We start from the raw sequence: 27,199 nt of genomic DNA, 5'->3' as shown, positions 1-27,199 counted from the left end.
CCAGGACCCTGGGACCACGACCTGAGCTGAAGGCAGACGCTTAACAACCCGAGTCACCCAGGTGCCCTGGAAGGCAATGTCTTAATGTAAACCATGGTATTAGGCAACAACATAAAAAAATATTCTTTTCTTGAGTTAATGGTAAATAAGTCTTTATTACACTTCTACATTAAATTTTATGATCAGAAAAGCAGCTTCTTTGAATTTTCTCTGCAACAAGGAAAAGACTGTATACATAAAATACTAACATGACAATTAAAGTTGTGTAATTTCAAATTAAATGATAAAATCAAATCTAGGTATAAATCATTCAGTGGTACTACTACTACTTTCATAGGACTACCATGCATTATCTTATTTTTTAAACTATTAAACATAGTAATTACCTGTTTCAGCATTTTGCAAAGGGAAATCAATTAATTTATTCTTTGAATTAAACTCTAATGAAATCACTTATACAATTTAAGAAAACCCTTAAGTATACAATAAATGTTGACTTATATCTTAACATAAAAATCAACATGGCATGATTTTGCAAGAGTTGATAAGCATTTTCTCTAGATTTTTCGAAATAACACAAAATTATTTATACGAACTCATGCCTGACACATCTGTAACTTAAAAAAAAATTCTTTTTTTAAGATTTTATTTATTTATTTGACAGAGACACAGCGAGAGAGGGAACACAAGCAGGGGGAGTGGGAGAGGGAGAAGCAGGCTCCCCGCAGAGCAGGGAGCCCAATGCGGGGCTTGATCCCAGGACCCTGGGATCATGACCTGAGCCGAAGGCAGACGTTTAACGACTGAGCCACCCAGGTGCCCCTGTAACTTCAAAATTTTATTGTTTTATTTGGAATTTCTTAAACTATGAACTATTTAATTTTTAGGTCTTTTAATCACTAAGATAAGCTCTTCAATATTTAAAAATATTAGCTACTATCAGTAGGCCATATATTTTTGAGAACCTCATGAAAGCCACAGATTTATACCCCAGATTAAGTGCTCTTTATCCATATAAATAAAACATTTTACATAATTTCAGAGTCTCTCTATGGACCACCTCTCCCATTCCAGGCTTTAGAATTACAATCTAGATTTCTCTTGCAGGTTACGTAGAGTTATTCCTTCTGAAATGTAAAGATGATTAAATAAGATCTGATTATTATCTAATGTCTGTTACAGAGAATAGGACTTTAAGAACTGCTGCGTTCACCATCTTCTCTAAAACTTAAGTCTCTAGAATACTTAAAATATGAGTGATTCTTCAAGCTTGAGACTGAAGCATAAAAATGACGCTCATCCACTCCCGAAGAAATACAACCCCTAACCATCCATGGATTTAAAACAAATAACACACACACACAAAAAAAAAAGATACAGAATCATCATACGCTACCTTGTCATATTTACTACTGGAGCCAAAGCCAAAAATTAGAAGATGTCCATGAGAGTCTGTGCATGCAAAATGCTGACCATCAGGAGAGCATTTGCAGTCAAACACCGCGCCATGTCCTTGGCCTTCAATCTGAAATATATTTAACCAACAATCAGAAAGTTGCCATTAAATATAAAGAACTGGTCACTGCCGTTACTAAAATTTTATGATAAAAGAGATGTAGAAGTATACATCCCAATGAAGTGAAGGTTAAGTATAACAGAGTACAGTAACAAAATTTGTGAATACTCATCAAAAGTGCCAGATTAATAGCCTTGAAAAACAAAGTGTTCTCTTTATGCACACACAGACCAGACACAATTCAGGAAATAAAACATCAATTTCCCCCACCCAGAGAATTCTGCTTCATGTCTTTAAGCCACATTTACAATGTAATTGCACCTTACATTTCATCTTATCTGCATTTAATCAAGCCCTTTCAGCAAAGGCTGACAATGTGTCGTAACTGTAGCGATTTTTTTTGTTAACTCTCGGAAGTAGTAGCCAGAGATCATTGCTCACAAGACACTAATTTTTTTTCTTTTTGGTAATAAATTCCCTTGATGGTCTGACTCATCTTTCAAATGGTGAATTTCAAAGGTTAAAGAAAAGGTTTTTTTTACCTGATAATTGTTTTCTGTTTTCCAGTTCCATTAATCCAGAACGAATGGGTTTCTCCCTGCAACCTGTCAATCAAACAGAGGTGGCCAATCACCACTCTGAATTTTTTTTGCTCTCAGTGCTTCTTCAGACTATGTTCCAGTTGAAACTTCTGTAGCAGTGTTCTGAAAGAGGTAAAAGTTCTAGCCTATCTAAAGCACATCTAGGGACTGAATTTCAGAAAACAACTAAAATAGGGAGTTGACTCCCTAACAAATAACAACTAAGGATGATTTTCAACAAATGCGATTGGATTTCTGGATTAGCAGAATCGGAACACACACACATTATCAGGTAAGAAATACCTCCTCTCTGTTCCGGTATCCACTGATCTAGAACAACTGAATTTTACTAGCAATATCCCAATATTCCAGGAAATGCTTAGAAAAGAGAGAAGTGGTAATTTTCTTTCTTTAGTGTTAAAAATATGGCATAGGGATGGATGTGCTGTTCACCAAATATGGAAGTGAAATTAAAATTTAGAAGAAGAATAGTTGATTTCTCAAGGAAAGTTTGCATTTTGGTCAAAAGAGAAACTATCACTCTAAAAGAAAGGGTCCTGCCTAAGAAGTTAATATATTATCACAAATGGGATTGACTCAAAAAGAAAACTAGTTTCTCTTTAGAGCTTGTTGAGAAGAGGGAAAGAGTGCACTGGTGTAATGTATTTTGGATAGTGATAATAATGGAAAAGAAATAAGAGTAACTTTCCTTAAAATTCATCATATGGAAGAAAATCGGTAAACTTATCTAATGACTGATACACTTAAAGATTTACCATACAAGCAAGAAAATGAAATCATAAATGAAACAGGATCATCTCTTGGTTGTGAAGAAAGTTGGAGAAGACAGCACGCAAAGGGAACTGATTCCAAGTCTATCTAGCTTAAAACTATTCAAAAAAGAGAAAGAACTATTTCTCCAAATTAGCATACAAGCATTAGTAAATATATCTTAGAATTTGCCAAAAATGAGATACTGTACAAACGCAGAAATGTCAGGATTCAGGTCTCTTTTTCAATGTTTTCTAGGCAAAATAAAAAGTTATATGAACTATTATAAATAACCACCTGAAAAACTTATCTCTAGAAAGAATTTTACATCAAAAATTCAAGACTTAAGAATTCAAACTGCCTTGGCTATGTGCTGTTTTTATTTATTTCAGTTCAAAATTTCATAAAGATGAAAAACAAAAAAGCAACAACTTATAAATCTACTTTAATATAATAAATGCTTCCAGAAATGTAATACTATTGCTATAAGCCTATGGTTACAATTCTAAGTACACAGTAGAACAGAGGAAGAGATCTGAAAGAAGTCTGACACAGCAATGACAAAGGATATTTGATAGATGTTCATGAGCATGGTAGCCTTCACATGATGTTTAGGCAACCTTGCTCTACATATTTTTTTTTTTTTATTGTGGGGCAGGCTATATGAGGATCAATCAACCCTATTTCTATGCTATCTACCAATGTTGCCAAATTTACAGTTAGTAGATCTTTAAAAGAATACTTCAGAGATGTAGAACTTATAAAACTCTAAAAAAGCAAAGAAAAAATATCAACCCTATTGAAGATCACTATGTAACACATGACATTTGAATATGGCAGGACAGTATCAATTTTCTTGGTATAAGGCATCTGTGTAACTTCAAAGTGACTTTTATATAGACAAAAGTTCATTTCCACAACATCAGAAAAAAGTAAAAGCACATTATTTGCCATTATTCACTAAAGGAGGCACTGAAAGAATCTACTCATGAATCAATCAGAAAAGCTGTCCATAATCTTATTAAAATGTCAAATTTATCTTTAGTAATGGCTCCTCTGATAATAAACACGTAACTACAAAATGCAGACTAGGCTTTCCAGCTGATACAAAGGAGGAAAATACTTTACTTTCTCTATATAACTAAATACACTATAACTGTTTTAATGATTATACTGTGATTAAGGTAAGCCAAACAAAAAAGAAAGTAAAGTATTTCTCTCTGAAAATGATTTCACCTTCTTAAATCAGGCTTAAAGTATATAGAAGAATTCCAAAAGAAAAAAAAATTAATAATGAAGGCACTATAATTCATGTATAACTAGAAAACAAGCTTATATTCAAAACTGAAAAGGATGAAGAGGGGCCTGGCTGGCTCAGTTAAGTGTCCCACTCTGGGTTTCGGCTCAGGTCATCATCTCAGGGTCCTGAAATCAATCCATGAGTCCAGCTCCGCCCTCAGCATGGAGTCTGCTTGCCCCTCTCCCTCTACTCCTCCTCTGGCGCTCTCTCTCTCTCGAATAAATAAATGAAATCTTAAAAAAAAAAAAGATGAAACATCTTCTCTAGCCACATTAAAGTTATATGGGCCTATCATAAAATTAAATGTAATGCTTAACCCAAGAATAAGTCAACATAAAATTTAATATTGTACATAACTTATGCCAGTATTTAATGTATGCTGTAGAAAATGAAAAACCAGAAAGAAAGGATAATAATGACAAATATTCCAAGTGAATTTCAGATGAACTACCTCTCATAAAATCAAGCATGCTTAAGAAACATTTGGGACATATGTAAATACAGACCACACAATAAAACTCATACACATTAAATCACAATTAAGGAAAGCTGAGAAAATCCAGGCTGCAGTATTTACCAATAAGTGCAAAAATTTCAGAGAATAGGAGTTAAAATAAAAAATTTATTCAGCAATTATGATACAGAAGTTATTTTATTTTTAAAGCAAGAGATGAAAGGATTAGATGAGTTGTAGTAATAATTCCTCATAGGGAAATTCTCATACTGACTAAAGAATTCTAGAAAGAATTCCAAGAAATGAGTAGTACAATGTTATTAATTTAGAGGTTTATAATGAATTTGGAAAAATACAAAAAGAGCTTTGATGATGATGTCATATTTAATGAAGTATGCTAGTACCTTTTTCAAGGCAGAATACTATCCACAACTTCTAATGTAATTTTTGTGAGGTAGAAAGATAAATAATTAAAGATGAATAACTAAATGAGGCCTATGACCCAAGAGACTTCTCTGGTAATGGGCAAATCACCTAATCTCTCTGTGAAATGACAGAGATAATTTAAATGGTCATCAGAGTCATACTGCGTTCTAAAATTCTAACATCTGATATTCAGGAAGACTTTTTGGAAGAATTAGACAAATCTGGAAATGAGGTACGCTAAAAGTACTAGAATGCAGACTAAAATTACAGGGTCTAAATTACATCAATCCTGAGGATCATACATACAGGTGAATATGACAAGTATGTCATCTTAGAGAGACTCAACAGAAATCAGGGACATGGGTCTTAAGCAGAATCATCCTGTTAAGGAATTATTCCATGTCTATGACCAGGGTCAATTTTTTGATCTCATTTTTTTTTTTTTTAAGATTTTATTTGAGAGAGAGCACAACCGGGGGGAGAGGAAGGGGGTTGGAGGGACAGAGGGAGAGGGAGAGGGATAAGCAGGCTCCCCGCTGAGCAGGGCACCCGATACAGGGCCTGATCCCAGTACCCTGGGATCATGACCTGAGTCAAAGGCAGATGTTTAACTGACTGAGCCACCCAGGCGCCCCAACAGTGGTATATTTTTTAAAAATGAGCGAGACTGGGGCACCTGGGTGGCTCATTTGGTTAAGTGTCCAACTCTTGATTTGGCTCAGGTCCTGGTCTCAGGGTCATGAGACTGAGTCCCACCTCGGGCTCTGCGCTCAGCAGGGAGTCTGCCTGAGATTCTCTCTCTCTCTCTCTCTCTGCCCCTCGCCTGACTAGCACATGCATTCTCTAATAAAATCTTAAAAAATAAAAATATACCGCTGTTTAGAAGGGAGCATCTTACCTAGAAATTTAAAATAAAATTAAAACTTTTATTTTTTTAAGATTTTATTTATTTGAGGGAGAAACAGACTCCCTGCTGAGCAGAGAGCCCAATGTGGGACTCAACCCCAGGACCCTGAGATCATGACCTGAGCTGAAGATAGACACTTGAGCGACTTAGCCACCCAGGTGCCCCAAATTACGAATCTTTTAAGTACCCTAATGATTCTGTGATATAGACTCATATCCCAAGAATAAAGCAGCTGGGAAATGGAATTTATGCTAAGAATCACCCTTACAAAATCCTTATGTATAAAGAACTTTTAAAGTTTATCTACCTGGGGAGAAATAAACTTAATTAAGAAAATACACTAGATACTGTTGTCATATATATGATTAAAATATGCTTTTGCCACTTTCTAATCATTATTATAGCTACAGTATAAACAAAAAATATATCTTAAGGGAAGTTATCCACTCTAATAGTCTAGATGTCATCAAACTACTTTAAAAGACCTTTAGTAAATGAATGTTTCCTTTAATACTGAAGATTCTTTAATTTATAGTTAACATTATTACATATGAATTAAAGACAGCTATTTAAGTAAATTTGTGTAAAAAAGGAAACTGCTGTAACTGGCTTGATAGAACCAACAGATATATAAAGTGATTTTGAAGAATCAGCTCTAATTTTCATCAAAAGAACATTTATTATCAAAATAACTCATCTTCAAATCTAACAGCATTCTGTTTACCCATATTCCAATTTCACTGAGGGATGCAATATTATTAATCAGTCCTCCTTGTAATCTATTCTCCTCCTTTGTCTGTTAAAATGGTATTAGCATAGTACCTAACACATTCTCTAGAGATTTTGATCTCATCTCCATTTGCTAAATATGACTACTTCTAAAAGTTTAGTTTTAAGCCCTCCACACTGCTCTATCTCCATGATGTAAACAGCATTCTACATGGAAGACTTCAACATCTCTTTTCACTCCTAGCCCCTCTAAGTATTCTATCTCCAAGTGCTGCCCGGCCATTTCCACACAGGTCATCCAACACTACATCACAATAAACAAATAAAGATGAACTAAAAAAATCAGTTTTTCTTCACATCACTCATATTTCCATTAATATTTTTAATACAATGCTCTACACACATTAATCAGTTTAATTTCAATTATTAAATCTTCTGTCATTATCCAGCCCTAATCCTTCTATCAGTCACAAAATACCAAGTCCTATACACATATATTTTTCTTTCACAAATTTCCTACCACCCAACCCCTATAGATTTTCATTGTGATTTCACTGATAATAAGTAGTTATTCCCCAACCTATTCAACTTTGTACCTGAAATACTACTGTTGGCAATCAAACTTATTCCCTTGTTTCTAAAATATAAATATAATCTGCCAAAAATCCCACTATGTTAACTATTCTTTACACTAACAAGATAACATAAGGCCATCAACAATCCACCTCAACTTACATGCTTTTCATCTTACCAAAATCTCTTCCAAACATTCTAAATTACTCTCTGCACATCTTAACATTTGTTACTTGTTTATAATATTCCTCTTATTTATAAAATTAAGTATCTTTCTTACTGACTCAATTTTTATTTCTCAAGACACAATTTTAGTTCTTCCTCCTCAAGAAAACTTTTTCTGACCATCCACCCTGAAGTGATCCCTCCAGCTTCAGATATAGCAATTATCTTTTCTCATATGCCATGCTACCACTGCTGGCTAAAAACAAGGACCATCTCTTATTCTTCCTTGTCCCCATGTTTGTCCTTATGCACAAAACAAACACTCAAATATTTGCTTAATCGAAGTGTCTTTCACCTGTATGTTTACATTCTGTAGAATTGTACAAACTTCCCTGTAGAACTATCAAATCTCAAACACCCTTGTGATAGTAACTCATAGACCATGTCAAAGAATTACATGAAGTAATTCACTAAATATAATACAAGATGACAAGATACAGAGACAAACTCACATTCATGGCAACAAATTTTAAGGTATGTTTTTGATACCGAAGATGAGAAAGAGACAGACAGAATCTAAAGAACCCCAGAAACCTGAAAGAAAGTGACAATAACTACAGTTCATACTCAGAAGACTGAAGATAATTCCTTACCCAGAGAGGCTGAAACAAGGACTGGAAGCATCAAAGAATCCTTTTAACATAGAGTGCAGATATATGGCATCTTGTTAGATGATGAGAGAGAGGTAATGAAAGAGATGGAAGGATGAAAGCAAAAAAAGGAAGGAGGAGAGAAAGAGAGATTTATCTTGAAATCTTGATTCACAAGAGAACACGATATGAGATTACTATTTTGAGTTTCTCTTTCTGCCTTTCCTAGATATATGCAGCTACAATTGTCTAAAACTAAACTAGAGGTCACACTGAGAACATATTGTCAGAAGTATGCATGTGCAAAAATTCTGAGTGGTGGATTGGCAGCCTCTGCTTGTTTGGAACGTTGCAAGGAGAAATATATTGTTCTGGATTAGTGGACACTGGAACATTTTTTAAAAATCTCAAGTAAAAGAAAGGTTAATTATAAAAATAAGGAAAATTTTAATTAAATAAATAAAAATTGTTATTCAGAATTTACTCATGAAACAACAGAAGTAAAGCAAAACTCAAATTCAGTAAAATTGCTTTCTAGAAGGAGACATTGTACTCTTCAATTAAAATCAAAACCAGACAAGAGGCAACAAACTACAGCTTTGAGTAACATGACAGAAACAGAAAGATATGGAAAAAGAGGGAGTCATAAACACAGCTAGAATAATAGATACAGAGAAAAAAAGGGAACAGGAAAGATAAAGCAAAAGCGCCAGAAACATGAGGAAAGCAACTAATGTGGGGTCTACAAATCCCACTCCAGACATCTTTTACGTACTAATAATCAAATGTCCTAGTAACTAAGAAATTTGAAAGTCTCTTTTCAAATTAATTTATTATTCATTTAAACTTAAGAGTTAAAACTTAGCTATCCCGTGTTAATTTAAGGGAAAAAGAACCATAAGACAACTTTGTATTAAGGAACATTTATGGTTATATTTAAACTCCCAAACTTGCCTCCCTCTTTCAGGGAATTGGAATATCACAAAATCCTTCAAATTCAGTTCAGAGAGTTTGCACACATTTTCAAGTTATTTCTGAGAATTTATCTGCCTTTTAACATTTAACTGAAATTTCAGAACCTTTACTAGGGTTTAGAACAACTCTCAAAGCTGTACTAGGCTTGCTGCACTGTATCTGAATAGTTTGGAATATTCTTAATATATACTATCTGCCTTCAACAAAATATCTAAATGTACTTTTATCTTAAATACTTAAGTTATATGAGGACTGTTCAGCTATAACATGAATAATTGACATAGTTTTTAGAGGAATGTTGATAAAGAAAGCTTAAGGGCTGGAATTTATATATATGTGTTTTAAAAAATAATAAAGCTGTCTTATCATAATCTTCTCTACAATATTTTCTTTAGTTTCATTCTTTGGTTCATCAAAAAAAAGAAGAAAGGTTCAAGGTTCCTACCTTATATACTTTTCCAGCAAATGCCATTAAAAGTTTAAGATCATTTTTAGTTAAAGATGAAACAATGGTGGGGAGGGAGCAAGGAACATACACTGTCTATTCCACTTTATGCTGTGTTATATCATCTCACTTGTCATATACTTCTTGTATATAACAAAAGCAAACCCAACACCTACCCCTCTATCATTCAGATCCTCTATTAAGAGGAAATCTAGCAGTAAAGATAAACAAAGTAATTCCATCACTTTTTCTAGACAATACTACTAGCAAGTTGAGAATCTATTTATTAGATTTTGAAATGAAATAATTAGGGGATTATGTAAGGAAACAAGGAATTAAATTTTTATCGCAATTCTTAATTGCAAACCTTGTTTACAAATTTAGGTGGTCCTAAAATAAAGTGTCAGATTTTTTTAAAAGTGTAAGTCAAGGTTTGATACAAGAAAAAAATAATTTTAGTATTACCAGAATGATGAGTATCAGTGCAATACTAATATATCAATGTATTGTGTTTTAAATTTATTAAATGTATCAATTTTTTAATTAAAATTTATTTTAATATATCAAACAAAATTTAACTTTTTGCCTGTGAAAGGCTTTTTGATGATATAGAATTTTTGATAATTTCTAAAATTTCATTTAATTTTTGTAATAGGTTAGAAAGTTACAGTAATATGCTGATTAAAACAAAATAATTATTTGTTACATGATTTTCTTACTTCCTGCAAAGGTATTATGAATTTCAAGTGGAAAATCTAATTATTATAAAAAGAAAAACCAAAAGTAAAGCAGTATTTTCAAAATATACTTGATAACCTGTATTTTAAAGAATTTATATATCAAATTTTTGTTATTTTAAAGGCAGCTTACATGTCTTACTTTCTGGCTGTAGGTTTGTTTAATGGGGAATTTATTTATTCATGTTATAAGCTTTGATTTTAAAACTGAAATGAAATGTTACTTAAGTCTTAATAATACTTCATCTAAACTTTTACCATTTCTAGTCTAAACAGGGAGTATTCCACTACAGTTATTTATCCTTAAATCTTCCAAGGCACTATAACTAGTCCCTCTACAGAAGGTTCAAAAAATATTTACTAAGTTGAACTTCTGATTACTAGCACAGTTTAATATCAGCATTTGAATTTTTACTTCTCCAACTTTTATGGTATTTTAGTAACTCAAAAAATTACTGGCTTGCTACACAGAGCCAAATAGTTTTAACTACTATAACCAAAATTCAACAGTCAGGAGAGGGTACAGTGAACACAAGCTTCTACTCCCCCCTCAAACTGTTTTTATTTTCTTAACGGCAGTGCTGGATGCTTTATCTTCCATCTGTCCATAGATAAAACAATGAAATGAACAAAAAAGCAAAGAACAAAAAGTAGGTCACTTAGATAACTTATAAATTAGAGACAGATAGAAAAAAAATCATCAAGCTAAATTATAAGATCTCAAAAGATCTACTAAAAGTTGATACCATTATAAAAACATTTTCTCCTGGTGACTTATCACTAACTAGGGGGTGACATATCACTAACTAGGGAGAATTAGCTGTACAATGTCCAACCATTAATTAGAGTTAGCATTAAGAACACAGTAACAACGGACAAAAAAATACGGGTTTAAACCCCAAGTCCCCCTGTAAGAGCTGTGTGACCTAAGTAAACCTGGGCAAAGCAATTCATCTCTGTACAGTTTCTCCATTCATAAAACCAGTAATAATAAAATCTACCCTGATTATAAAACAAAGTTTTCATGAGACCCAAATGAGGTAATACATAGAAGTATTTTGGAAGTCACTAAAAATCTTCCAAAAAATTAAAAGGAGGATCCTTATTTTAATTAGATAAAGTATAGTTCATTTTCTACTTTTTTTAAACGCAGGATATATTTTAAATCCTTTTTAGTCTATGTTTTGTCTTTCTCAGTTTGAATATTCTAAGGATACGATCCAATTCCACTTATTACATAAAGCTGTTTCTTCTGCCCTTTAGAGGCTTTTCTCTTATTCTTGGAACAGGAAAAATATCTTTATCTAAAACTCTTATTAAAACAATTTTTATGACAGTAATGTAACTAATCCCTTAGCTAATTTCAAAGAACATACATATAATATGGCTGACTTCTATTCCTGGCTATATCACGAATTTGTGATGGTCTAAGAGCAAATCACTTCAATCTCAATGTATTCCAATTTCTATAACATAAGGTGGAATATTAGTGTTATCAACTTACCTGATGAGGAAAAATTCACCTTTGTAGCTTAAAGGTGAAAGCAGTATTCAAGTACGAGAGAAAACTTTCCCTCCACTCTACTAACACACCAATGCCTTTTAAAAATATGAAATTACTAAAAAAAAAAGTCACTAATATATGTATAGGCCACAAATTGTTTTCTTTTGAAGCTATAAAAACAAACTGAGAAATAACTAAGATGTTTTTTAAACAGAGATGTCCCAAAAGGGAGCAAACCAGAAACACAAGGATAGAAAAAGAAAGAATTCTTTACCAGCATATTTAAGTATTTGCTTTAAAAAAATCTCCTCTATACACATATCACTAAGGAAATCCATCTGTCACTAAAACTGTACTCCAAATAATTAAATCTTTTTTAAAAAATAAGAATTTGACAAATCTTTATTCTTACCTTATGTACACAAAGGCATCCATAAAGACAGCCAACTTAATTCCTTCACTAATGAAAATTCTATCTTCTTACTCCTCCCTCTAACTGATCTTATTAATTACTTCTTACTACGTAGAAGTAACTTAAGTATAGTATCACTTTCATGAAATTTTTTCACACACCACTGTATTTCACAAATGACACTTTTGAAATTTTTCTTTTGCAAAATGTGCACACACTGTTAATTGTAATGCTTCATAATTCATTACTAGAGGTTTCTGTAATTGATTTTTTAAAAAATCTAAAGATGCTGAAATAGTAGAAATACAAGTTTTCTTTATTTTGTTGAAAGGTATCCCTGATATATAGGAAACAGATTTAAAAATACGTGACTGTATAAACAGCAGTATTTGAGGAAAACTTTATACTTCATATAGTGGTTACACAGACATGGTACCACTGCACAGTAATCTGTATGTGATATTAAACCACTACAATTCCAATACTCAAAAAAATGTACTAAAAATCTACCTAAGAAGCAAAATGTAGAGGGGAAAGCGCTTGCACACAATAAATATCTAACATACTATAATTTGATAAAAGACAAGAATGCCTTTAATTTTAAAATGGGTGTATTAGGAGGGGGGCGCCTGGCTGGCTCAGTTGGAAGAACATGAGACTCTTGATCTCAGGGTCATGAGGTTGAGACCCATGTGGGTGTAGAGATTACTTAATAAATAAAACTTTAAAAAATAAGTAAGTAAAATGGGTTTACTGGAATCAGTTCCTACTGTACAAGAGGAGTTTTGAAGTACAATAACACAATACAAATATTCAGAATTTCTTCACATGGTTTTCCAAAATTTTTCTTATCTATATTATATCTTCATACTTGCGAGTTTCTCAAGTACCACTGTTAAAACTATTTTAAAAACCAAATTAGTTATCACCAATATAACTGTATTGTAATACACACAATTTTCTTTTAAATTTAACCTAAGTGTACAATACAGAACTCTTTCTCAAACTTACAGGCAAAATAGCGTCTAAACAAGACTCCTAAGTGGATTTCCTTTGTGATATGCAGAGTACCTGCAAGCAGTCCCCAAATCTTTAACAGCTATAAAATGAAGAGACTGATAATTACCATATTGAAATAAGATCGAATTTTGACTCCTCTTGCCAGATCCCACACTATCACGTTTCCATCGTGACCAGCAGAAAAGAGAACTCTCGGATCGAATGGGTGTGGCTCAAGGACAAATACCTCATCTTCATGACCCTGAAATATTTTTGAAGTGGCAAAGAATTATAAATTCAAAAAAAGGAAATTCAATCAAGCATCAATATGGCAACACTTCTAGAATTTGAAATCTAAGAATTAATGAAGTAGCAAAAATCTTCAAATTTATCAATGTATAATAATGAAGCTGAGCTAATACCACCAATCAAGGCTTTGCTATCATTTGGTGAAACCTGAGAATAATATTGATGCAGCCCTACATACTAAATAACAGCAAGGATCTAGAGTTCCAAGCCAAACCAGTTTAACTACATTTTAAAATTATTTCTAATCTCCCACAAAGACCTATTATCCATCTAGCAAGATTTTTAAGCTAACTTCTTAAAAAGACTTTACTTCTCAATGAAAATAGTCCATTCTATTATTAGCTTCATTATGCCAAATAAAAATGAGTCTTTTTTTCTCACCATCAGGACATGAATTAGTTGACCGGTGTAAGAATTCCAAACTTTCAGAGTCATGTTATTAACTGCAGTTATAACCGTATTGTCATGTCGATCCCAAGCTACCATAGTTACTTTCATTTTTGTGATTTTATCTTCTACTCCTTGAAGGTTTTGGCTGAAAGTGATGGAGGCAGTTATTTGTTTACACTGATATTATGTATTAAAATACTAGTATGACAAAAACTTAAATGTGTTTTCTTATAATTTATATTTATATTCATTACATGGATAACTATCACTTAACAGTAATTAATAATTTGAATCAACAAAGAATGAGGGCAAAAATCACTGCAGAGTCAGCAAATCCAGGATTTCAGCACTCCTAAGCCCTTAGTAATAGATGACCTTGAGCATGTTATCAATTAACTCTATCTGGATCCAAGAGTTCTGTGCCACGGCTGCTCACTCTCCATCTTTCACTGCTGCTATCATGCCCTAGAGTTAACTTATTAAGTACTAAAACCAAAATAACAGTTATAAGGTGAAATATAATTTCTCATGGCTGGAGAAAACCATTAGATATACCATATCATCCCTCTGTGACATACTGTATCATCTCTCTCTGACAGATGAACAATACAGTATGTCCCACTTTCTGAAGAAAACTAGCAAAACTTACAAATATTCCTATAGTACTATCATTTCCTTAACAAACCGAACTAAAAAAAGTCATTCATGCAGATTTTCTCATATTTTTGGCAAAAAATAATTTCAGAAATATCCTCTTTCCATCTCCAACAGCATTAATTATTATAGAAATCATTTTTACATGGATTATGACATATGATTTATAGGCTGAGTCACACCAACCTATAATATAGCATACTTTAAATGATCTACCTTTATCTATGTAATATTTCAAATTTGATCTCTTACCCTGCTGGACGAGTAGCCATATCCAACAAAATGCTCTTCCATTCTCTTCGTTTAAATTGCCAAATACGTGCTGTCCCATCACGACTCCCACTTACAAATCTGTATTAAAGGAAGCCCAACCCCCCAAAAAAACCACATGTACTTAACTAAAATGTGTTTTCCCAGAGATATTTTTCAAAATACTAAATGAGAGCATTCATCTTTAGTTACACAGCATTCTAATACAATTAAAGACTACTCTGTCCGATATTCTCTGTAAAACTAAGAACTTCTGCAACTTTATGGGCTTTTAAAATTTTATACACATACATTCTAATGTGTTTGGCTAGGTGGCTAGGTCTCAAAATAACATTCAACAGTGATTCAAGGCCACTATTTACTACCTTACAAATAGAATCAGTACTTCCCAATGGAAAAATACTGATTTTCCTCTCAATATTAAAGAATGTGACTTATAAATAGCATTTATAAGTCACTTTCTTTCATTTTAAAATAAGAACCTGGGAAAATTTACACATCATTTAAGCTTATCATCAATAAATAGTTCTGCCTCAAATATTACATTGTTACACATTTCAAAACTCTACTAAAAGTTTCCCTACACTTTGACATATACAGAAAATATAAAGGGTGGATAAAAGTCCCTATTATTAAAAGTGGACAAATTAACTAATATAAGTACAAATAAAATGAAGATGTGCTCAGGCTATAGTCACTTTTTAGTATAACTGGTCAAGATCTTTATTTTAGGTAGCTAGTTTGTATATAATTCTAATTAAAATCTGACTACAAGAAATGTCTTTATTTGAAAATTATAAATTGGAATTAAATTTACAAACAAAAATAATTATTTTACCTGTTGCTAGTGTTGGAAAACTGGATACTGTCAACTTTGTCCTACATATAAGCAGATAAAAAAAGAGAATCCTGAATATAAACTATTAGATTCATTTAAATTGTTCCAATCTAATTCTTTTTACCAGTACTTACAGTATGGAACTCCAATTCTGATATTTTCTCTGGCTGACCTGATCCAAAAAAATAAACCCGAATAATATGATCTGTGCTTCCTGTGGCCAGAAACATTCCACCTGAGGAATAATAGCAAACATTTTTGAGTAAAACATAATTTTAAGATCTTTGAAAATTAAATAAAATGCAAGCAATACTACCATGATATGCACTGATGATTAACATTTTATTCTAAAACACTTCATATTTATCTTAAGTATATAATACATCTAAATCTGAACTTAATGAACTTATAAGTTTACAAACACAGCTTTAACTAGGATGAATTTTTCAATACTTACCGAAGATTTCTATTACAAATGACTTCACTAAGTGATTACACAATTTTATGTTAAAATTGGCAGTCACCCTCCCTAGAAAACATGTCCTTTAACTCTGCTTAAGTCCCTCTCTTGCCACATTTCCTATCTGTTAAAATCCTATCAAACTTTTAGGGCCCAATTTCTTCAGTAGGTCGTCTTTGCAATTCTGCAATTGAATGAGTCTGTTTTCCTCTGAACACTTACTAACATTTTGTCTTGTAGCACATACATTTTACTTTGCATTAGTTATTTATATATGCAGTTTACCCTCTATCCTTGGAATCAATACTCTCCCACAGTGTTGAAAACAGTGCTGTATATAACTGCTTACAGAGTACTCTGAAATCATGGATAGTGCCTATAATTGCGTTATTACTAAAAGGAAAATTGTCTTCATGGCAGTAGCAGCGGAAATCTAGAAGTGAGAAATTAAACATGTTTGGATATTAATATAGCAAAAACAGATTTATGTAATTAGTTTGTAATCACCTGTTGAAATACTACTACTATCCACAAGTATGAACTGAAAAGATAAGTAAAACTGGAGGTAAATGTGGAAGGAACTGGTATTAGGAACATTAGGTATTGAATCTATTGATGTTTCATTTTCTCATTATTTCAAATATTCAAATTATAATTTGTTTAAAAAAGATATATCCATTTAAAATGCTACTGCATAAACTCAAAACATAATTGGGGTATCAACATTGTTATATAGCTACCTTTTAAAAAGCAAAGAATTTGGAGCAAAGTAATTAATAAAGACTTACAAATAGCAATCAAATTTCACTTAGCTACAGGATACTTCCAAACTCCATGAAAATATAAAACATATCTAAAATACCTTTCTTCCAATGAGATAACTATTCAAGGATCTATTCTTTAACAGAGTCAATTCTGAAACTTTTTTTCTCTCCTACCAGAGCATTATGGTCCCAAAGAAAATTCTTAGTCATGTGAATACATAAAATAACTCTAGCAAAGTTCAAATATCCCTAAACTAATTTATGACCATACCCTGGTATATGTATGTGAATATGATTTATATTACAACAGCAAATATTTTTCCAAAATTTTATGTGTTCTACTAAAAGCTTCCTAAGGTACAACTTTAAGTGGAAAATTAGGGAGACAAAAATCTTACCAGCACTAAAAGAAGAACAGATCATTTGAACTCCAGGCCGAGGGCGCTCTGTAAATTTAGCAGGTCTCGGACTAGAATACAAAAAATAAACAATTAAAAATATCCCCAAAGGGATCAGCAAGACCAAAAATGAGCTGTTCAAAAAAATAATTACAGAAAGATAAAATTAAATAAGAAGCAACAGATGGCTCCCTTCCTAAAAAACAAGTTGGAAATCATAATGTGTCATGATTAGCAGATTTTATGGCAACTCTATAGATTCTGTAGGAGCTCGTGATTACACAATGATCCACACATTAAACACTCTCAAAGCCACTGTCACACCAGACATGTAGTAATGAGTCAAATTTTTTGGGGGGGTCTCAGTTTTTCAAGTACAACAGCAATGCACAAATACATTAGAAAAGTAAGTTATTTATAAACATGAACACACTAGCAAAATAGGTGCTGCCTCTTGTGGCATATGTATACCATCAGGTTTAGGTAATAAACTTTTTCAATATTAGACACTATTAAACATTTCCCTCTGTTTATTGTCTGATGTGCCAAAATACACCTTTTAAGACTCCAGAAAGAATCTTACACTCATCCTAGTGAAAATCTGAAAACTGTTTCAATTTTATGTCAACTATAATGCTCATTCAAAATAGTCATCTACAGAAAATAGTCATCTACACTCAAATATATTTACATTAATTGTATAATTGTGTTACAGATGTCTTATACTTACACTACTGACATTAAATGTTTGTTATAATCAAAGATACTAAAGAATGAAAAATTATAGATTTTACACCATACCAGCTCCAGTAAATGTAATATATCTGTAATGTTCCAATACAGTGATTTTATTTAAAGCCTTCCTTAACATACATTTTGACCTAGTTTTTCTCAGGTTATCGGGGAGAAAAATTCAAAAATAATTACAGCCTCAACCAAAGTGCACTGCATAACGTCTACAATCCATAGCAACTGAATAGAGTGGTTTCAGTTTTGTGATCATGTAAGAAAACACTACAAAATATTTATGATCAGTTATATATTCAGAACAAGAACAATCTTTCTGATACAGAACACAGCAGTATTTGTTAAAAATTCTTTTAATTAATAAATTTATAAATAGATTTTTAAAAGATTTATTTTAGAGAGAGTGTGTGCACATTCTCAGGGAGACTGGGCAGAGTGGGGTGGGGAGAGGGGGAAGGGGGAGAGAGGGAGAGAGGGGGAGAGGGAGGGAGAGGGAGAGAGCGGGAGGAAGGGGGGGGAGGGAGGGAGGGAGAGAGAGAGAGGGAGAGAGTCCCAGCTATGGAGCCCTGAGATCACAACCTGAGCTGAAACCAAGAGCTGGTCACTTAACTAAGCCACCCAGGCACCCCTATAAATAAATTTTTTAATGTGACATAACAATTCTTCTTATTCACAGGATCTGACATAACTGAGCATGAATAGACAGCTTGGAGAAATAGAAAATTATTAAAACATTCTTACAACCTAAACAATTATTCAGCGTAAAATTTAAGTAACTGTAATTTAAGAATCTGAAATTATAAAGGCAACTAAATGCACTACTTTCATTAATATCTTATGGATCCTAACTCTACATTTTTGTTAATTTTTGGCACAATCATTCATGTAAGTGTTAAGCAACCATTTGGTTGGAACTTACAATCAGAATATGCAAATAATCATACAGATGCCATTTTAAATGGACTTTAATATTTTTAAAGGGAAAAAACAGATACACCGGTACAAATAATTAATTTTTAAATTCACATTTGAGGAAGTATTTTAAGATAAGGTAAGGCCATGGATTCAGACTCTGAGTTCAATTTCCAGCTCTGCCACTTATCAGGTGTATGACCTTAGGCAAGTTAACATTTCTGTACCTCAGTCTCCTCATCTGTAAAATGGGAGTAAAAACAAAACATAATCTTAAGAGTTACTGAGATAATTAAATAAATTTAATCCACAAAGAGTGCTTAGTATGTGCCCAGCGCACTCAATAAGTATTAGTATTATTAATATTTTAATTTACTTCAACCAGTCCTAGATAGTCCATCAATGAATAATTGCTTTTAGTTTGGTACAGTGGTTGAGAGGGGGTTCCAACAGTATATTTCTAGTATCCACCTCAGTTTTCTCTCCCATCTGTCCTAAAGACAATATTTGTATACCTTCTTCATATGGTTGTCATAAAGATTAACAAGATGACAAATGTAAAGTGCTTAGTACAAGCTTGGCAGACTAGTGCTTAATAAAATTTTATAATCATTATTATCATCTGTATATTTTAGGATTCCCATTCTCCCCTCACATCTAATCTAAATATGCTTGGACAGCTTTCTCAAATCAGAGATCTTTTCAGCCAGCTTCCAAATTACCCAGCCACTCCAGAGTTCCTCATCTACAAAGTAGCATCTGTATTAGTGGGAGTTGTTACCATATACATAAACACTGTATAAAAGCAAATTTATCAAGAGACTTGGGTTTCCAAAATAGGTTTCATTTACTAATAGAACTGATTTTCTCAATTAATGCAGACTGGGTTGCTGAAGGCACCTCCCCATCAGATTACACAAAAACATTACAGCGCAATACAATTTTTGCCTTTGATCAGTAATTAAAACCCGTATAAAAATCTACATCATGCCAAAATTTTTGGCAGGTGTCTGTCATGACTAAAAATGGAAAGGAAAATAGGTGTCCCAAAGCCTATAACTAAAAAAAATTACTCCTTTATGCCTGACTTTAGATTAAAAGCTTTTAAGGGACAATTATAACAACAAACAGAAAGAATACCACCTCTAAATAACCAGAAAAACTTGTATGTCCAAAAACAGGAAAATCACAAAGCAAAGTATGGAATAACAACTCAGTGGAACATAATGCAGCTATTAAAATTGTTATAAATAACTATGATAAAATGTTAAGGAAAAAAATAGCAGAAAATTATATATACATTTCTCTACTTACATCTACATTAAAAAACACATTTATGTGAAAAAAATGGGTTAGGGTAGTTGGTTAATGGGTGAATCTATGTAAAGGTTCTGAAAAAAAAATCATTTATATATAATAACTCACTTCTCAAGAATCCAGATAAATATTATTGTACTTAGCAATGTAATCCTCAAGAAGCACAAAGTGAGAGTTTAATTTTGTAAAAACATTTGAGTTAGTCACGTTTTTCTTCTCTACAAAAACAAAAATGAAAAGACAATGGTATCCCAGTCTGGTCCATTAGGAGGTAAAATATACTCAAAGGAAAACAACAATTAATTATTGCTATTGTCCATACACATCAGTAAAATTTAAACTTTTACCTAAATGTCTACAGAAAATCTTTAATATTTTAAATATTAAAAATACAACTAAAATGAAATCAATCTGCTTTCTCCAAAGAACCACATCTTTGATAAGAATCCTTTTTTCAAATGAAGTAGTTTGTTTTATTATGTTACCCTAGCTGCCATGGCCTCCTAATGCCCTGCCGTAAGAGGCACTCTCCAGGAATGTTAATATTCATGAAGCTTATGTAAACGCTACTGTTTTAAAATAATAAAGACATTCACAAATTAAATTACTCAACTTCGGTTTATAATTTATAAATAGAATTCAGATAGAATTATTGAGATATACCTTCTAATCTGAATGTTCTACCATGAGAACACAGAGATGACCATTTCGACACTGCAGAACCACTGGATGCACTACTTCCCCATTCACTGACTATCTATGGGGCAAAACGCAGCACTTCCTCTCCCTACTACACCCACTTGAGAGGTGGCATGGCAGAGACAGCATGGGACCAACAAGCAGAGAAGTGTTGTTCTAATGCTGGCCTTGCCAATGTTTAAAAACTTTTAATTATGGGAATGTTGTTTAACCTTTTTTTGCCTCAATGTCCTTAATAAAAAAAAAATACTGTCTAGCCAACTTGTTTTAATAAACCAAGATATTAATACAAGAGAAAGCACAAATGCAAGATGTTATTGTGGGATGGGGGAAGGATACATCTATCTACCTTGATGCAATTTTGTGAATATGTAATCAATTGGTTTTCCTAAGTTTCCTGAGATCTACAATAAAATCTAAAATTTGTAGATGTAATGATAGAAATAATTGCAATTCTTCTAAAAGAACAGTCTTAGGAACTCCTAAGATTATGTTCTCAACACCAGAAGGAGCTATTGAGATGAAACCATGCTATATACAGAAAGGACTGGCAATAAAACAAGTATGTTCTGAAGGAAACAGCTAAGGCTAGCAAAAAGAAAAAAAACAAACCCAAACATGTTAACATAAGAAACTTTCTCTGAAGCATGAAAAAACAAAGGGGGGGGACGGACATGAGGTCAGTGAATGTGTTTTTGTTACTTACTTGAGGAGAATAAATAAATTTCCTATTACTGACTACTTTATACTATTGTAATTTTAACCATTAAACAATTAATTCTATGAAATAAAAGAGCAACTGACTTTATTTTAAGGGTTCCAGCATCCCACAGCCAAAAACAAATAGTGCCATCTGCCCCAGTAGAAGACAGATATCTCTTTGAGCCACTGCACAATGGTGAGAACTGAAAAACAAATGAAGAAAAAAATATCTTTATAAGAGTGACATAATCCAAAAATAAACCCACTTTTTACCACATAAATAGCAACTATAAGAACAGAAAACATCCAGAATTAATGAAGGTCATGACTACAATGTTTTTTTAAAGTCCATGTATTTATAAAGAAAGAAGAAATATTCCTTTCTTCATTTTAGTTGGATTTATTACAAGGGATTATAAAAGTGACTTAAAATTTAAATTATAATCAAGGCTTTTACAAGGATTAAAACAATTACCTGTAGTGATGTTATAGATGCACTGTGGCCCTGAAGAACAGCCAAAGGTGCACACGTTCGAAGACACCAGACTCGGATCATTTTATCACAACTTCCAGCTGCTATCATGGTATTCTCATAGTTTACAGCCATGTCTGATATTTCAGCAGCATGTCCTCTTAAAGTAGCTAATAATCTCCCATCATCTGTTGCCCAGATTTTCACAAGACAGTCATCAGAACCCTTAAAATAAAAATGTGTATTAATGGAATTAACTCTATAAATTTTCATTCAAATTCTGAACAGATATAAGAAACTGTACCTTTAATATCCACTTCCCAACAATTACATTTTTAAATACTTAAGTGTAAAATACTTGTTTCAGGAATTTTCCTCCATACAAGGCTATTTTTATTAAATTATTCACTTATAAAAAATGCCTGTGTATCCACCAATCTAACAGGAGAAGTAGGATGTTAACAAAAATGTTTACATATGATCCCTACCCAGCAGCCATGGTAACCTCTATCTGGGATCTTGTGAAAGAATTTGAACTTCTGAAGTAACAAAACAAAATTACAATAGTAGAACAAAAGTAATATACAATAGTGACTAATCCTGTCTATGTTATGTTATACAGAAATGAAAGTAAGTTAATTTGGGGTTTTTTCTCCTAGGAAGCTAAAAACAATATATATGAATTTCCCATTGGTGATCTTCAGCTAAATATATTACATATAAAATAACTACAACCAGTTTTCAAAAAAAAATTAATTTTATTTGTACAAACACAATAAAAATACCTAAATCACATTTTTTTAAAAAGATTTTATTTTTTGACAGACAGACAGCAGAAGAGGCAACACAAGCAGGGGGAGTGGGAGAGGGAGAAGCAGGCTTCCCGTGAAGCAGGGAGCCTGATCCCAGGACCCTGGGATCATGACCTGAGCTGAAGGCAGATGCTCAACGACTGAGCCACCCAGGCGCCCCCTAAATTACATGTTTACTCTGCTATAATAGCGTAAGCTCAGAGAGAAATTGTAAAAGATACAAAAGGTTTTCTATGAATACCTATATTTACAAATAAACATTTGAGTTTCACATAATCAAAAAGAGATTAGAACTTTTAGGCTCTATTATGTTTTCCTTTTCTAATTTTCCTTATTCATTTTATAGCTGTAAATTTATACTCTTTTACCAAACTCTCCCTATTTCCTCCTATTGTTCATTATTTGAAAGGTTTTAAATACACAAAAAAGTAGAGAACAGTGTCACTAGCCTCATATATCCATTTCCCAGATGCAAACTTAACAGGTTTCAAAGGTGGCATGTTACAACCTTCCAATCTAAATCTTAAAAACAAAACAAAAAACTCTTAAATCTGACATTAGAAAGCGGTTAGAAGATCCACAAAAGCGAATGACGCAGATGTGTTATTGCCTTCATACTGATATGACCACACAGTATTAACAGAACATGTGTATCCTAAACCAGATTCTGCCAATACTACCTAGAATACTTTCAATTAACTCACGTTCTTCTGACTAAGCTTTGAAGCAAATTAAGTGGGTTATCAACCACTAAAGACTAGTAATAAAACTTAACTTTGGTAAATTATCTACATTAAAATCTGGTATTCTTAGCACATTCATTTAATCTCAGTTTTTTATCTATAAAACAAGGTTAACTGGATGATCCCTAAGGTTCCTTCTACCTTTAAAATTCAGTTATTCATGCACTCATTTTTTCATTTGCCTTGAGATTAAATACACGCCAAATACCAGAGATACAAAGATGAGATGCAAAGACGTAGTATTCCTGTCCTTAGGAAGCAAGGCAGAAGAGTATAAATTCAGTAACATGTCCAAAGTGCTATACTGTTAATCAGAAAAGATCCAAACCAGGGAGCAGTGTGTTTGTCCTAAGAAGTGAAGAAGGATCTGGACCTGGAAAAGAATCCAGAAACAGTGATGTCTGGACAAAGTCTTCTGCGTGAAGAGGCAATGTAGTGTAGTAGCCTCGAGCACAGATTGCAGGATCCAATGTCTCAGTTCATGACCTGTTTAACATGTTTAACATTAACATTGGGCAAGTTACATGTTTCCTATGCCTCAGATTTCTTTTCTATACCTATCTCATAAGGTTGTTGCAAAAACAAAATGAGTAAGTGAGGATGGAGTGCCTGGCATATGATAAGAGCTATGGATTATAACCACTGCTTTTGTTGGTGGTAGTATTCTTACTTTTACTTTAGCAATATTCTTACTATTTTAAAAAAGAACAGAAATATCCCATATGGCTGCTAGAGAGAAAAGTTTGACCAAAGGTATGAAAATGTGAATATGAGAACTGCAAGTAGTCTATATGCTAAAACAGTGAAAAGTAAAGGCATGAGGATGAAGTTAGGGAAAGACTGCGAAGGACCTTTTATGGTATACTAAAAGAAATGATGTTTTATAATGGGGATAACTTAAGATTAAGATCAGTATCAGGATCAGATTTATTTTTTCCAAAGATCCTGTTGGCATCAGTGTGAATTAGGATAGAAAGTCAGAGGCCATCTGAAAGTTGTTAAAGTAGTACAGGTAGGAGAGATTGAGTGATAAAACTGAGATTATTACAGAAGAGAAAGAGCAAAAGAGATGGATACAATAACTGTTTGGGGAATTAAAGGAATGAGGATTATATCGCGGCTATCTGTGGAAAGTGAAGAAGGAACTGTAATAGACCATGACTTCCAGAAAGCTGATCTGCCTACCACTTGGCACATGGGAATTGCATTAGGCATTTGTTGAATAAAAAAATGGCTTTAAAGCATTTACTTATTTATTAAATTCATTTACTCAACTCCTTCTTAAATTCCACAAATTAAGTCAATTTATTCACTTTGTTTATCTTCTAAAAATTAAGGCAGTATTTGGCTCTGATCTAAATTCACAACAAAAATAGGGGTGCCTGGCTGGCTCAGTCAGTACAGCATGTGACTCTTGATTTTGGGGTTGTGAGTTGGAGCCACGAGTTGGGGACAGAGGTTACTTAAAAAATAATAATAATAAATAAATAAAGCTTATAAATTCACAACAAAAATAAAATTTTAAGTATGCTAATACTGGTAGAATATATGAAAAAGTAAAATCATGACATCTCATTATGCTTCACAATACTGACAGAATTCATTTTGTTCTTATTTGAACAAGAATTTGCTTTATATTCTACTATAGGTGTTTCACATATTTTTCACGTTAACAGGAAAAAAACAAAAACCAAACACCTTTTAACCAAAATGCCAGGTTTAATGAAGAGTAGTAGCAACCTGTGATCTAACATCAGCATTCAGTGACTTTTCACCAAGTAAAATCTAACGAGAAGTCCCATTATATTTGTATTGACTTTATTACTTAGTAATCTCACCAATTTAATATAGTTTAATATTTTATAATTTTTCTCTATTTAGACAAGTGCTAAAATAAAACAACACTATGCACATTTTCTCCAAATGTGTATTATTCCAACTGACCTTTGTTTTCCTTCCATTCAACTGCAGGAGAGAAATATTTGACCTTTTAGGGAAATCTTTCTTCACTATTCTCTTCCATGACCTATAAAATAATATGTTGTCCCCACCTTCACTCCTACTCCCCTGAGCTCCTGGCAGAAATTTCAAACAGAACTCAAAAGCATCTTTAGACAATTTCTATTTCATGCATCAATACTTGTGATCACTAATTTATTTTTAAGGGAATGTGAAACTGAAGATGATCTGACAGATTCAACTAGTTCTTTTAAAAGGACTATCAGAAATAAAAATACACTATAAACAATCGACTGAAAAGGACTGCACAAGAAAAATTAAATTTACTGGGAAAACATTTTTGGAGCACTATACATGTGTTTAAATTGAATGTGGAAGAATAAATTAAAAACTGATGAAATATTCTTTAAAAAAAAAAAAGACAAAATGTAGAGCAGAATCTGAACAGATGCACTTTCTTTCCCAAGCCTACCTCAAATTTAAGTCAGGTCAGTAACAAACCAAAGAGTAAACATCATAGTATTTCAATCAGGATGTTAAAAAAGTGTTACAGACACTAAAATAAAACCAATACCAATGTTATGTAAATGTGAAAGGGACAAGATGAACAACATAGACATGAGGGTTGGCCTTGGCTAGCAGGAATACACAGGCTTCTAAGATGTATGAAGGAGAAAGAGGTATTGTAGAAATAACAATTTTAAAGTAACCAGGAAAGAAATTAGATGATTCCTAACCTTGGCAATAAAACAAGTATCTGAGGATTATTTCCTAAAATGGGAGAAGGGGGAAACAAAAGAAAGGAGCCAAAAAAAAAAAAGTGAATAAAGTTCAGAAATAAAGTGGGATGAGAGCAATAAGAAAAAAGGAAAAAAATCTGTGAGCAAAAGTGAAAGTTCTGCTAAAATTAGATAGCATGATTTTAGAAAAACCACAACTGACAAGTTTTTTCAGCAAAGCTCCAATGCCTAGGGGAAAACAGAGTAGTCATTTCTCTTCAATTATCTAAATATTGCTCTTAGGACTGGAAAAGTGAGAAAAGCTGGAAGTTTATTTCCACTTTAAGTGGAAATAACAAGAAATTAAGCTGGAAAGGTTTTATCTGAGGAAGATTAACAGAGGGTTTTAGATACTGTTAAGATGTTTGGATTTAACCCAGTGAGACAGCTACTGAATTTTAAGCAGACAAGACTTGGTTACTATAGTTATTTTTAGCCACAATTAAGTTTGAAGAAATCTATGAGCTAGATGCAAAACCGAAAATGCTTTTTTGGAATTCATTTTTAAATCAAATTTAAATTATTAAACTAGTGTTCAACGCCAAGCAAACATAAGACAGCAGTGTATCACTAGTTTCACTCTTCAATAATGTAAAATTGTCATAATTATTATGAAAGTGTGCTCAATTAATGTTATCATTTGTCAAACTTGCATAAAAAAATCAGAAAAAAAAATCACAATGAAAAGAATGTATACCTTTAGCTTACTTAAATCTCCAAATAAAATGTGACACCAAATTTTCAGTGATTTTTTTTTTTTTTAATGTGAAGACATCATTGTCAATGCAAGGATAAAGCCAAAGAAGCAAAACAATTACCTTATCTCTATT

At 32.6% G+C, this 27,199-nt stretch overlaps 1 protein-coding gene across 4 annotated transcripts in view; it reads right to left on the bottom strand.

Annotated features, from left to right (window-relative positions):
* The window catches only part of LOC113927426 (pleckstrin homology domain interacting protein), a 138,112-nt gene that overhangs the window by 62,625 nt on the left and 48,288 nt on the right, over positions 1 to 27,199 (bottom strand). For all 4 annotated transcript variants that reach the window (XM_027603247.2, XM_027603246.2, XM_027603245.2 and 1 more), the window contains exons 8-16: positions 22,080 to 22,301; positions 21,707 to 21,807; positions 17,228 to 17,298; positions 15,740 to 15,840; positions 15,606 to 15,646; positions 14,750 to 14,848; positions 13,835 to 13,988; positions 13,272 to 13,406; positions 1,397 to 1,525 (exon numbers count right to left, since the gene is read on the bottom strand). In XM_027603247.2, the coding sequence (XP_027459048.1) occupies positions 1,397 to 1,525; positions 13,272 to 13,406; positions 13,835 to 13,988; positions 14,750 to 14,848; positions 15,606 to 15,646; positions 15,740 to 15,840; positions 17,228 to 17,298; positions 21,707 to 21,807; positions 22,080 to 22,301 (1,053 nt within the window). The remainder of the gene's footprint in view (positions 1 to 1,396; positions 1,526 to 13,271; positions 13,407 to 13,834; positions 13,989 to 14,749; positions 14,849 to 15,605; positions 15,647 to 15,739; positions 15,841 to 17,227; positions 17,299 to 21,706; positions 21,808 to 22,079; positions 22,302 to 27,199) is intronic.

Source organism: Zalophus californianus, chromosome 7 (genome assembly GCF_009762305.2).
Source record: "Zalophus californianus isolate mZalCal1 chromosome 7, mZalCal1.pri.v2, whole genome shotgun sequence".
NCBI lineage: Eukaryota > Metazoa > Chordata > Mammalia > Carnivora > Otariidae > Zalophus > Zalophus californianus.
This window is presented reverse-complemented; position numbering and strand designations above follow the sequence as displayed.